The sequence below is a fragment of the Eleutherodactylus coqui genome, chromosome 3 (genome assembly GCF_035609145.1).
Source record: "Eleutherodactylus coqui strain aEleCoq1 chromosome 3, aEleCoq1.hap1, whole genome shotgun sequence".
NCBI classification, from domain to species: domain Eukaryota; kingdom Metazoa; phylum Chordata; class Amphibia; order Anura; family Eleutherodactylidae; genus Eleutherodactylus; species Eleutherodactylus coqui.
Genome location: NC_089839.1, coordinates 827,461 through 841,069, shown reverse-complemented (window position 1 = coordinate 841,069; position 13,609 = coordinate 827,461). Strand labels below are relative to the sequence as shown.

Here is a 13,609-nt window from a genome sequence, read left to right as displayed (position 1 = left end):
GGTGAAATTACTTACAAAAGGCCTCCGGGGATGTCCCCCGACGAGATCTTTATCCGCGGAACTTTCCCTAACCTCGGCACATGCGCCCATCAGCAAAATGGTGGACATAAGCGCAGAAGCTAGGGAGGGCCCGGGAAATTTAAAATCGGCTTACTCTTGGCTACTAAGGATAGCTGAGAGCCTGGAGCAGTGACCGGGGGCTGCGATGAGCTGTCCCTAGTCACGTGATCGCTGTTAGCCAACGAATGATGGTGATCACGTAAAAGTTAAAAACCAGTTGAAATGTAATGCTCCTTTCCGTTTAGGCCCCGTTAAGTATACGGACATAAGATTAGGGCCACAATGGTATGAGCACAGGACAAACAGGGGGATACATTTTGGGGTGAAAGTCTTCATTCATATGGGTGCAGTACAAAAAAAAAAAAACGTCTTTTAAAATGGCATAATTGCTAAATAATGAAAATCATATTTTTTTCCTTCTGCTTTGCTCAGATTCATTCAAGAACTGTGGCGTTAAAATACGCAGTACACCCTAGATACATTTGTTAAGGAGTCTAGTTTTTAAAACGGGGTCATTTGTGGGGGTTCTCCATCACTTCGGCCGCTCAGGGACTCGACAAGTGGGCAATGGGGCATGAATCACCTTCAAGCAAAATTTCTGTTCTGAAAGCCACTGGCGCTCCTTTCGATTTGGGCCCGGTTGTGCATACAGATATAAGATTAGGGCCATGATTGGTAGGTTTCTAAACAGGGCAAATGGGGGTATCCATTTTTGGGTGTAAATCCTAATTTTCATGTACGCTATAGAAAAAAAAGTCTTTACAATGACATATTTGCAAAAATATGAAATTGTGTTTTTCCTCCTCTAAATTGCATTAACTCCTGAAAAAAAACTGTGGGGTCAAAATATTCACGACCCCCATCACTACAGGGGGTGTAGTTTTTAAAATGGGGTCATTTGTGGGGATATCTATAATTCTGACACCTACGAGCCTTGATCGGTATAGGAAAACAAAGCGTTCCTCAAAATGTTGGTAAGTAATGTTAAATTTGTGCGTCTCCTAAATGGTTAAAAAAAAAATGTACGTCCAGAATAAGGCCTCCTTCAGACGACGACAAAGTTGCGTTGCTACAAATCGCATGTATGTGAAGCCCATGCTTTCCTATGGGTTCCTTAACACATGCAATGTTTTGTAGCATGCAACAACCCGACACTAAAACCTCGCGGGTCCGGCGATATGCCTGCGACTCGTGAGGTTTTGTAGCCTATATTTCCCTATGGAGCGTTCTTCTCTGTTGCATTGCACAAAAACGCGATTTTCATGCGGTACGATGCAACTTTTGACAGTAGGAAATCCTAATCTAAGCCCTAGCTGCAGGGGAAAAAAAACACATACAATCACCTTAGAAGCGCTCGCCGCCTTGCACAACGAGCTATTCCTTCCCAGACTTAGAGAACTTGTGGAAGGTCTGCCTCGACGTGCGGCTGCTGCAATACAAGCAAGAGGAGGGCGACAAAGAATAAGGCACCTTTTATGAAAAACATGCAGTGTCCAAATACTTTGTCCATATAGTGTATATATACTAGCTTGTTAGCCGCGACTTCGTCCGTGCGGTTTTTGTTTTTTTTTTGTTTTTTTATCTGTGTCTTGCTGTATGTTGAAACATAAAAAGTTGAAATAGTGAAAGGAATGTAATTGCAATATGCCATGTCAGCATGTCTTGGGGAACTCTCCAAATGTCATCAAAATCGCTTCAGCAGCTTAGCCATGAAAAGGTAACAGACAGAGTTACTTTCGCATTTATAATATTAGTATGAATTAGGCCGGCTGCACACGAACAAGTCTGATTCCGCATGCGGGAGCCCACAACAGAATCCGGCTCTGACTCCAGCCCGTGACCCAGTGTACCTTCTCTTTCTGTATTGCAGATGACTGCGGCCGCTTGCTGTCGGTCATGCGCAGTACTAATTTTCTGGGTTAAATATTTGTTTTTCCCACATTGTCTATTACAGATAAGCTGCGGGTCGGATGGCTTCCATTGACTTCAATGGAAGGTGTCCGTGCGGATTAGAACATGCTGTGATTTTAAATCCACTCGCGGAAATCACAATTGCTTTCTGCTCATTTCAGCGAACAGATGACTGTTCTATTTTTTTTTTTTTTTAAATAGGCACAGAATATCGCTTATTGTCCGCGCTGGTGACTATCACAGATTCCACAATTTAAAGCCGGCCTTAGGGCTCACACATATACAGATGGAGGTAAAATAGAGGCTTCATGCATGTCTGTGGCAACGCATTAAGAAAATGGAGCTCTAAACCCGCTGACTAGGAGCCCCAATCGAGAGCTTAGGAGTCTGTCATCCAGTGTCCTAACTCCCCACGGGCGGCTGTTGCTCTCACAGCTTTTCCTGACAGACTGTATGCAAATCAATAAAAGTTCCAGGAAAATAAAACCTCTGTATATATCTGACAAAGAAAAAAAAAAATCTACGTATGCTCTATCAGATATGTAGCACATGCCATACGGACCATCTGGAAATGCTCTTTATTGGACTCCATTAATACATAGTGCCAGTGTTCTACTGCTAGAGACCATACAAGGTCTGCAGCAAAGTACGGAGAGCCGTCACAAGCACCATTCTGCTCTACGAAGCGCTATAAATGGTGGCACTTGGCATGTCATCTGATGCAAATACATACATTACTATGGGATGTTACAACCAGCGGCCCTCCATAACTAACCTACATTTCAGTTATGACACCTCTCCATGTTCATTGCAGAGCTACACTGCAGACAGGCAGAAGCCCCACGACAACAGATTTATAGCAAACTGTCACAGAAATCACACTTCTGCGTCATCCGTTTGCTTGAAGTATAACCGTCTGCAAAAAAAAAAACAAAAAAAACAACACCTTGAAGTGAAAAACACGACATGCGTATGGGATGCAGCAGGAACATACACAGATTAAAATCTAGGTGGCTTGACATCTGCGCTGGAACCTCCAGGAGGTTCGGTTGTGGATACGGCTTAAAGGCACCAGAATAAAAAGCGCTGCGCTGTTTCTTCCATCCGAAATCTGGGCAGCTGAGTGGAAAGCTGGCAGACCCATTCTAATCAATGTGGTCCACACTTCAAAAACCTCGCCTCTAGGAAGTGCCGATTGGTTTTTCGAGCGCTGAGGCTCAGCTAATTAGTGCACCGCTCGATGGCCATTCAATACGATGGCGGCGATTGGTTCTTGAGTGCCGCGGCTCAGCTGACAGCCAGCGCTTCCTGGAAGTGGTGTTTTTTGAAACCCTTGACCAGGAAGCACTGGCTGAAGAGTTCAGACAAGTGCTGGAGACCTGCAGAGAAGTCCTGGGGAACGGACAGCGCCTTTTAAGTCATGTATGGTTTTGTTTTTCTTAATGTAGCTAGGGGTTATTTTAGGGGAAAGAGTAGAATGTCCTGCTGTTAAAGTTGCATCGCACCACCCGAAACTGCATTTCCGTGCGATGCAACACAAAGGAGGGCTTCATCAGGAAACACGGGCTACAAAACATAGTAAGTTGCAGCACTATTTAGCATGACGCGATTTTCTCTCGCAATGTAGCAGCCTACAAAACAATCGCTTATGTGAAGGAATCCATTGGAAAGCTCGGGCTGCACAATACATGCAATTTGTACCACTGTCTCATCGCAAGAAAATCGTGCAATTTTGTTGCCTATGTGAAAGCGGCCTAAAGAGGATTTTCTAGGACTTCAATATTAATGGCCTAACCTTATGACTGGTCAGGATCAGTTACACTGATGCCGCCATACATATTTTTGACCTTAAGGGGACAATAATAGCGGAAAATTCGCTCTAAGGAATTTGCGCAATAATTGTTCCATCTAAATGCAGAGCCATCTTGCACTCTTTGTTTACAGTTTGCTGGATGCTCACTTTCAACTAGCATGAAAATTGTCACCAACTTTTCGCTGAGTGTACACTCTTCCCGCTGTGAACGAAAAGCCAATGGTGATCTGCTTGTCTAAATGCTCTGCACAAGTGCTACCAACCTAGCGGTGACATCAGCGCTCGTACAGTCATTTCCACAACGGCCGTCCTGTATAAATGGGGCATTATTGGGGGTTACAGTTGTCCAGACTACCCATATGTGCATCACAGACAGCAGGTGACGGACAAAGTGTCTTTTTGGGAACGCTCTATAGCCAGTGACTAGTTGCAGCAGTGAACTTAACGAGGAGTGTGAAGACATGGCTGCGAAAACTTCCCATGATCACAGCGGCTGTTGTGGAGCGCAAAAACATTAACTGCTGAGGGTCCTTGCCTTTTTAAAAACAAAACTCAAGACAACTGCTGTAAACATGGCTGACGTGCTGGCAGGCGAGGAGTCTGGCATCAGTCGACTAAAATGACCACTGTTAAATTTCAGCCAAACACTGATCATTTTGGTTCATTTTTATTGACTTTAGAGCAAATTCCTGGAACACACCCTTCAAGTTGCATCACCAAGAGAAATGTGCATGTTGAGAACGCACTAGAGCGAAGCAAAGCAAACACGTCAGTACAAGCTCTCCATATTTAATTGGTCCTGAAAAACTGAAAGTACAAAGTGTCATGGGCTTTAATGGCTACGGAGACCTGTACGAATTTAATAAAAGCACCAAACAGTCTGTAGGCAAGTGAAACAGTAAAGAGGTTGCTGCTACATGTAACATATTACAGAAATATGCTGTACAAGATAACAGGCAAACACAAAACAGCCAAGACAACATTCCCAAACAGCTCCCGGTACGCTCGCCCAAGCCAAATACCAAGAAGAATCTTGTTCCATTCAAGTCATTTATAAAATGAGATGTCCAAAAGGACTGTAAAAAGACATTTCTTTACAAATATAAACACTACTGAAGAGGTTTCCATTCAATCCACAAATATCCCAACAGCACGTGGTTATTACATTCATGAAAGGTTGTCTCAAAGCGGAGCCGGCACCCGCTGGCGACAGCCATATTGTGGTATCATCCCAGCCAGTCCACAGTTGTGCCAGGTGGGCGACACCAATGTGCTGGATTCTATGATTGAACAGCACGGTCATCCACCGGCTGGCACATTTTGAGGCACCACTGGCACATCAGTGCAAGCACAAGTTAGCTGCCCCCGAGGAGTGTAGCTGGCAGCTCCCCTTTACATTTGCTTTGGCGTTACATGAATTAATCCCCCAAGTTCACATTTGGTCTAAGAGTGTAGGAACCGCGTGGAAGTGAGAACACGGCTCACGCGTGATCTTTACAGAGCCAGCACTGGCGTGTCAAATACAGGTTATGGACCACATAAAAACTAGAAGTGCAAGTTAACTTGAGCGGTATTTTTGCATAAATACAGATGGGAGACGTCTCTATAGTTTTCTAGCAGTCGAAGTGCATTGTGTGGCGGAGAATACAAGAGAAGCCATCGATGCTTCTGTGCGGCTAGAAAACATCACAAGGAGAAAAAGTGCTTTATTAGCTGTTGGGGATTTGTCAGCTCTTCTAACGCCTCTATTTTAGTAGATATTTGTATTCTCCATGCATTTTGTCTTAAAGGAAGGACACAAGTCCCACTGCTGCGTACAGACCAAACCCACAGTGACCGTGGGATGCACGATTTTATTTATTTAGTTTTTTTAAGTTTGGCGTGATTTAGGTGTGTGTGGTTTCACCCTTAGAGCTCTGAACTGTGCCATTCCCATTACTCTGCCAGAAAACAAGAAGAATAAAGCTATGGCAATGCTTGGACATTAGATCACCGTGTAGCCCTGTGACCTCACTCATTGGAGACAATGGGGTAGCGATACAACTCAAAAATCGCCTCACGCATGGCAAAGAAAAAAAAAAGCTGCAGGTCGAGGCAACTTACAAGATGCAGCACAACCCCACTAACTCCAATGAGCGAAGTCACAGGGCTACACAGCCATATTGTCGCATGCCCCATATCATGCCCAAAAATCGCCAACCGGGCGTTACCATCCCATTGTCAATAGAATGTGTCCAAACACAATTTGACATGGTCATTACTGACTGGACAGTGCCAGAGTGTAAAGACACTCCACTGCCAAAAGGAATGGAACCACCCAGATGTTAATGTAGTCATGGAAGAGGAATAGGAGAGATGCTGTTTCAGTACCTTCCCCCTAGAATGACATCAGGAGAGGTTCCCTTTAAGTCTGGGCTGCACTCTGACTACCTAGCATTACCGACTGCTTTTAACCATCGTGCTGCAGTCCAAATGAATCCACTGAGCGGCGCATGCAGCTGTTACTTGGAAGTCAATCAGTAGCATCACAAGGAGCAGCAGTGCAGCCCAGCCTTAATATGACCACAGCCAGAGCAACAGAGTCGGTTGGGATTTAGAGTTTGCCTCCAATTTTGATCACTTTACATCAGAATTTCATCTATGGCTACATTCACATGGCTGTGTACGAGCAGATCATGTTCCCGCATGCCCTACTCTCATCTGTGAACACGGCATTGAACACAACATGCAGCATTTTTTCCACCCATGTGAATAAGCCGCCTGGAAGGCAACAGGGACCATGTTCTAGAGGAGACTGATAGATACGGAATCTTTTGCAACAAAACTATAACTTGTGTTTTATTTATACCTGTGCTCCAAGCTTAGAGGTCCAGTGGGCGGAGCCATCAGTGATTGCCAGACTTCTCTGTATGTACAGTCATATACAGATAACCAGTCACTGATGGCTCCGCCCACTGGATCGCTAAGCTCCGGGCACAGACAGAAGTTATTCCGTATGTCAATCAGCTCTATAACATGATGCCTACAGAAGGGGCTGTATTTTTATGGTGACAAATTCCTTTTAAAAGCCTCATACACAATTATGGAGCAGTATGCTGCCTGTGGACAGTACAGACACATGTGAAGAGGCCCCAAATATGGATGCATAATGTGACCGATTTTGATCTTTACGTCACATCTTAAAAAAAGGACCATACAGTAAATGTAATAACGGTCAGAGCTATATCCCATTCTTAGCAGGAACCTGGTATTCAGAATCCTCTACCTTCACATTTCCCAGCAGTCCCTGCTGGTTCAGATTCTACAGACAACATGCTCTGGTCTCATCCATGCTTGAAGACGGAACTTAACAGTATACCTATATCAGACTACCGTGGAGTGGCTCATGTAAACACGGAGGCCCATAGAAGGCCATAGAGTATCACGGGTGAAGCTCTTCTGGCTGGGTTTCTCAGCAAAGACTTTATGGACTGCAAGCATCATTATTCTAAGTGTATACAGGCTAGAAGCAAAGATTAGTTCACAATACATACAGCAGAGAATGTGCAACCTACGAGATAGATGTAAAGTGCCCAAAAACGGAGCTATACTTCACACACAACTTCAAGCATCTCTGGCTGAGTGTCGATACTGCCGCCAACATCTGAAGGTGGTTTTCTTAAATAGCAAAAAGAAACTTGGTAAATAGACAAAAGAACTAAAAGAAACAAAAAGTTCACACAAAACGGTCTCAGTCCTCCAGCGATCTGCAGAGCTATGAGAAGCAGTAAAATAAAACCTGTAACATTCAAAAAAAAAAAAAAAACACACTACATAAACAATAGGCAACATTTTTCCGTTGTGACAAGTGGAATTCTGAACGTAAACCACCCCGGATCTAGTCTAGTCGTAATCACCGACATTGCCAAACAGCGAGTTGGGAACCAGCTTCCCTTTTGTATCTTTCCCAGTTACGCTCAAGAGTCCTCCAGCTCAGACAGCAGAGTCCATGTCTATCTGGAGTTCATCGACAGGCTTCTCGGAAGCATTAGTTCTTTTTGCGTTATGCTCAGGAGATTCACTAATCATTCCTAAGGTTGTCGCCCCGCAACTGGTTTTCCTTGCGGTGACGCTCTTCTCCGAGTTCCCGCAGCACTGTTTGGGGGCGCATTGAGTTCTGCAGGAAAGTTCACAGAGGGAAATTCTAGATCCAGATTCAACACTGGAAAACTCCGGTTGAATAGTGGTGGCATGGATTCCCTCATCATGGAAGAAGTCTTTAATACGCTTTGCGACATCCATATAAGCAGCGGGATCTTGGCATTTTATGTGAGCTGTGGCAATGATGCGGCTTTCGGCCAGCTGCCACACATGTAATTCGTGGACAGCCTCGACCCCTTCAAGGTTTCTAAGCTTTTGTTTCAAGGAGGAGATGTCAATCTGCTTAGGGACTGTTTGCAGCAGGATAAGAGCAGATTCTTTGAGAAGCGGGTAGGTTGTATACAGCAATATACACACCATGATCACACACAATGAAGGATCAAGGTACAACACCCAGCAAGGGCCAGCAATCTGGATCTGCAGTTCTTCTGCACTGCTATTGAGGGTAAGTGCGGTATGATTGACTTCGGGATGCTCGTCGCAGTGGTCGTGAACACAAGGGTTGATGCACTTTTCACTAAGTGGACAAGGGTTGAAAACAAAGTAAAAGACCAAAGCGTTCACCACCACAATGACAGAGCCTAAAGCATCGCCGAGAACATGGAGAAACACCCCACGCATGTTCAGCTCAGTGCCATCTTCATGGAGTTCTGCCATGTGATTTTGTACAATGCCGCCATTCAATCTCTGTTCTGACATGTTATCCGCCAAAGCATCTGAGAAGAGAAGAAATTGGTTAGAGATCTAAATATCAAATCCAGCAATCTAGAACATTCTTAAAATACAAAAAGGGATAATTTACCAAAATGTCTTTGTGCCAATATTCTGGCAGGTAAAAATGCACAAGTTTTGTTCAGGCCATGCTTGCATAAAACTTTCTGACCTTTTCCACGCCATTTTTAAACAGTGGGCAAGGCTTAGTTTAAAAAAAAACTATAATTTATGTCAGAATCCAATCTGCATCGGCTTGTCTCCGACGCAGATTTAGTTGTCTAGCACACAGTCAAAAGAAGTTTGCGTTTCCTAATAAACCTGACGCAATATTCCTTATTACACTCCCCATAGTGTTAAATTGGAAGAATACAAGTTGAGGCCGGTTTCACATCTGCGTTGGAACTTCTGTCGAAGGTTCCGTCGCAGATACGGCTCAAAATACCGGTAGAGAAAAAAATTGCATTCAGCGCTTTTTCTTCTATCCAAAAGCCGGGCAGCTGAGTGGAAAGCAAACAGACTCAATTGTAGTCAATGGTGGCCGCCCGGCGCTGTTCAGTGCTGTCCCGAGACAGAGCCATGTGGCTGCAGGAATTCCTCTTTCCCGAACGGAGTAGCAAGGCGGAAAGTTAAACCACCTGCTGCGTTTTTGTTCCCGTCAAAAAACACTGAAGCAATCGGAAAGCACTCAGTTTTTTTGAAAATCAATGGGGAAAAAAAACGTTTTATTTTAGAACAGATAACGCATCCTTAGGGTGGTCCCACACCTGCGCTCGGGGAACAGGGAATCCCCTGACTGAACAGAACCAGACAGCTCCCACTGACTAGAATGGGCTTGGTCCGGTTTCCACTCAGCTGCCCGGCAGTTTACTGCATGCATTTTGTGCCAGATCTGCGACTTAACATCCGACCAGATCAAAGCGGATGTCTATTTTAATAACTACTTGTACTCTTGCCAAAACAACTATTGTTGGGCTTTTTTTGTCTTAACACACTGCGTTGTGCTGTTCCTCTCGTTATGCCTCCGGGAAATGCATGCATAAATTGACAATAGGGTGCTAGCAGTTGGGGATGTCCCAGAACACTGGCCAATCAGTGCTGATAGTATCAGACTGTATCTGATCGCTAAAATTAGTACAATTGGCCTCTATCTCAGAGTTCTTTTTTCACCTTCCTCTGGATCAACACTGGGCTGGGGGGAGGGTAATAGGCTGAACTGGATGGACATGTATCTTTTTTCAGCTTTAAATACTGACAAGTAACAGTGAGTTCTAATTTATTCAGACAGTTCCAGGAGGAGTAACACAATAAAGGCAACTCAAAGCAGCCTCATGAGTCATTCACACAATGGACAAGAGGGTACCCATTGACTGCTATGGGAGAGTGTTCTAAACATGCTCTGTGACCTGTACAGGGAGTGGAGGAGGTGAGCTGTGATATCACCTACTGTGAATGGTGGATCCTGTGTTATCTTATCTATGGGTGCCTCAGAGTTCTGACACAGGTTTGCATGCAGAGCCACACAAGGCTTTAATTGCAGTCAGTGGGATAAATTTGTGCGCAGCTGCTCAACACGGAAATCACGTCAACAACCGACATGTCTGTCGTTTTGCAATTCAGATTTCAGAGTATGTTCCGTATGGCCATTGCATTGAATAAAATGCAAAAACAAACTGCGGATTTCAGTGTGAAACCCATAGAGAAGTTACAAGGCCTATACTGAAGGCAAGCGACCTAGTGCGCCAAAGTCAACGTTAAGCAACCCCCAAATGGGTTTCCCTAAGTACCTCACTGGGTGTGCCATGATATTTCCGGGCCTCAGCATTCCTCGTGTAACTAGCCGTGCAATTCGCCACTAAATGCCAAGAGAGTTACAATCCACGAGTCAGACTGTGACCAATTAATTAAATGGAACATCCTTGGCAGGGAAGCCGCCGGCGCTCCAACACTGCCATGAAAAAAAAAAGTTCTCTAAACGGTTTCCGGCATCTTAGTAATTACCCAGACAGCAAGAGAAAACAAGCTAATTCACTTTCCATGTACCTGAAACGCAGTGCGAATAGCGCCATAATACACCTACAGCCTGTCAGACCATTATATGCGGCAGCAGGGGTATATCTCACACAGCAGGGGGTATAGTGATATGTTATTTTACCTTTATAGCATGGGCACTGCCAGGAATACCCATAGCGTATAAACCACCTTGTGAGACCACAACTAGTGTTGCTCGTCATGATCAGCCGCCGGATCCGACCCGCCCGTCTGCAGGCGGCCTAAAGAATAGTTGAAAAGCAGGAATTGTGTTTCGAAACGGCCAAGTTAGGAGTTTTGACCTTTACGCTATGAAGATGCTGTGGCTTTGTCTGAAGGCAGCTATGCATGCAAAGCATCCCAGAAATATTGATGAACTAAAACCCATTTGCAGGGAGAGGCAATAATTCCTCCTCACATTGTGAAATACTTATTTGTAGCTACAGGAAACATTTGGTGGAGAAGATTGCTGCAAAAAGGGGATTGACAGGTTATTCAACTCAAGGGTTCACATACTTCTCCTTAATGCACTGTGGAAGATGAGCAATATAGCTGTGTTATTAGTTACATTGTATCTAAGTGACAATTATAGACAAACACAATCAGATCCTTTTCATCAGTGATCACTGCAGCAATCCCAGGAATTCCTAAAGGGTTTCAAAGGAGCCACACGGGCTCTAGTGCCACCTCCGCCGAAACCGCTGATCACATATAGCGCTCTATGACATCACATCGTACATATATGAAGTATGGCCGACAGCGCGGGTCGTATGAAGCGCAGTATGTGTTAGGGAGATATGAGATTTATCCACAATCTACACCCGGCTCATCCCCCATGGCGCCACCAGCTATATACATGCCATTCAGCTCGTCCCCGTGGCTTCACCCGCTGAACCCGGCTAGCCCCCATGGCACCACACACAGCACACATGCCATTCGGCCCACCCCTGTGGCGCCCCCCGCTATACGCAAGCCCTTCGGCCCGCCCCGTAGCACCACACATTGACCATCAGAGATACCTGGCATAAAGCCCACCAGCATGACCTCACGCTCCCCGTGACGTCACCCTCTGCTCACCGTGTTTCCCAGGCACCACCTCCACCGCGGGTCCGCCGCCACCGGCACAGTTCTCCACCAGGTTGTTGGTCTCCTCGCGGTCCAGCGCCGCTCCGTCTCCCGCTGCCCTCTCCCGGCCGCGGTGGTTCTTCTTGGGCCCGTGGGAGTGTGCGGAGCCGCCGCCGTGAGAGTGGCCGTGAGCGGCCCCGGCGCTGTCCCGGAACATGCACAGCCCGATAAGGTTGATGAGCAGCCCGCCGACGCCGACCCCGATGACGACCAGCGGCTGCTCGATGGCGCGGGGCTCGGTGAAGCGCTCCACGGCCTCCAGGATGATGGTGAAGCACAGGGCGGTGAGGAAGATGGCGTTCACCAGGGCGCCCATCACCCCCGCCCGGATCCAGCCGAACGTGTTCTTGTCGGTCGAGCGCGTCTTCTGAGCGAATCGCACGGCGATGAGTCCGACCACCAGCGCGATGACATCGGACAGCATGTGGAAGGAGTCGGAGAGCATCGCCAGGGAGCCGGTCACCCGGCTGACTACCACCTCGGCCACGAAGAAGACGAAGGTGAGGCCCAGCATGCAGAGCAGCCGCACTCGGTTAGACTCCCACATCTTGTCTGCTAGCAGAGCCGAGGACACGGTCCAAAGGTCGGCGAGAGGACGGGGCCCGGCGGCGGCGGCTGCAGCGGGAGGACGACAGCCGGGGAGCAGAGCGGTGACCGGGGCCCGGCAGCTGCAGCAGCGGCGGCGGCGGCTTCTCCCTCTCTGGGCATCTCTGACGTCCGGAGCGGCGAATAATACAAACTTTTGCACCCGAAACCGTCTTTCCACACGGAGCAGAGATGACGAGGCCACGCCCCGCGGCACGCCGGCCTGCAATTGGCTGAGGCCGGGACACGCTGTGGTACATAGCGACAGCCGCCATGACACTGGCTGAGGGGCGGTTACTATAGAGACCAGTACTGAGTGCACAGCCGGCGCCCCGCAGCCACCGAGCGACCAATCACATTCCCGCGCTCATGCTTGTCAGGCAGGTTAGAGCGTGAGAGCAGTGCTCTGATTGGCTGCTATGGGCAACCCTCGTGCATGAGGGGCACCTTCTGGCCTCCACAGGGGTCCTGTGACCACAGATTGCTGTGTGGCTCTCACTGTAAAATCAAGGTTAGTGGGGTCACAGTTTGCCGTGACTATAGGTCGGAGAAAATCCAACCAAATCGCATAACGACCCCGTGCACCTCAATGTGAGTCCAAGGTCGCAGCGTCACACTCCGAATAATGATCGCAGAGTCCCCGTGTAGCCCCAGCCTAAACAGGTTTCGGACCTTAAAAAAACTCGCCCCAAGATTAGGCATTACATAAAAAAATTAGTCTTGCAGCACCAAGACAATTTTCCATATTTAAGGAAAAAAATACCTTCCCAACTCCAATCTGGTATCGGAATAATCCCCGGATCCCCGATCCTCCTGAGTAATCAGTGATGTAACATGCAATTTGTAACCCTCAAGAAAGACGTCCAGAAGCTCTTAGGCCGCCTACAGACGGGCGGAAATTCCACGGCGGGATTTCCCCTCGGAATTTCCGCCCTTGGAAGCTGCCAAACGCAATCCTAGGCAGACGGCTGCGGTTTGTCCGCGCGAAATCTCACGCGGCAAACAAACCGCAACATGTTCTATTTTGTCTGCAAGCCCCGCACAGAAACGTCAGTGCCCGGCCGCCGGCTCCGGTCTGCGCATTCGCCGGCCGCCCGGCAAGCCGACACATCAAACAGCCGTAGGCGCGGGTGAGTACGTGCTGCTCTCTGCAGGCGCTCGGGTCGGATCCCGCAGCGAGAATCCTCACAGCCGGATCCGACCCGCCCGTCTGCAGGCGGCCTTATACTCTTA

General features: G+C 47.2%; 1 protein-coding gene across 1 annotated transcript; it reads right to left on the bottom strand.

Moving 5' to 3' along the window:
* Window positions 1–4,557: 4,557 nt before the first annotated feature.
* Window positions 4,558–12,570, bottom strand: SLC30A1 (solute carrier family 30 member 1). The gene is made up of 2 exons (XM_066595033.1): window positions 11,744–12,570; window positions 4,558–8,640 (listed from the first exon to the last, which is right to left on the bottom strand). Exons 1-2 carry the CDS (start codon window positions 12,336–12,338, stop codon window positions 7,757–7,759), a joined length of 1,479 nt encoding a protein of 492 aa, XP_066451130.1. The 5' UTR covers window positions 12,339–12,570; the 3' UTR covers window positions 4,558–7,756.
* Window positions 12,571–13,609: the final 1,039 nt, after the last annotated feature.

Excerpts from the sequence above, each read along its gene's own strand:
- SLC30A1 (XM_066595033.1), bottom strand. The coding sequence starts at position 12,338 with ATGTGGGAGTCTAACCGAGTGCGGCTGCTCTGCATGCTGGGCCTCACC. Across the intron at positions 8,641-11,743 it reads GGTGGTGCCTGGGAAACACG|ATGCTTTGGCGGATAACATG; the intron begins GTGAGCAGAGGG and ends TTCTCTTCTCAG.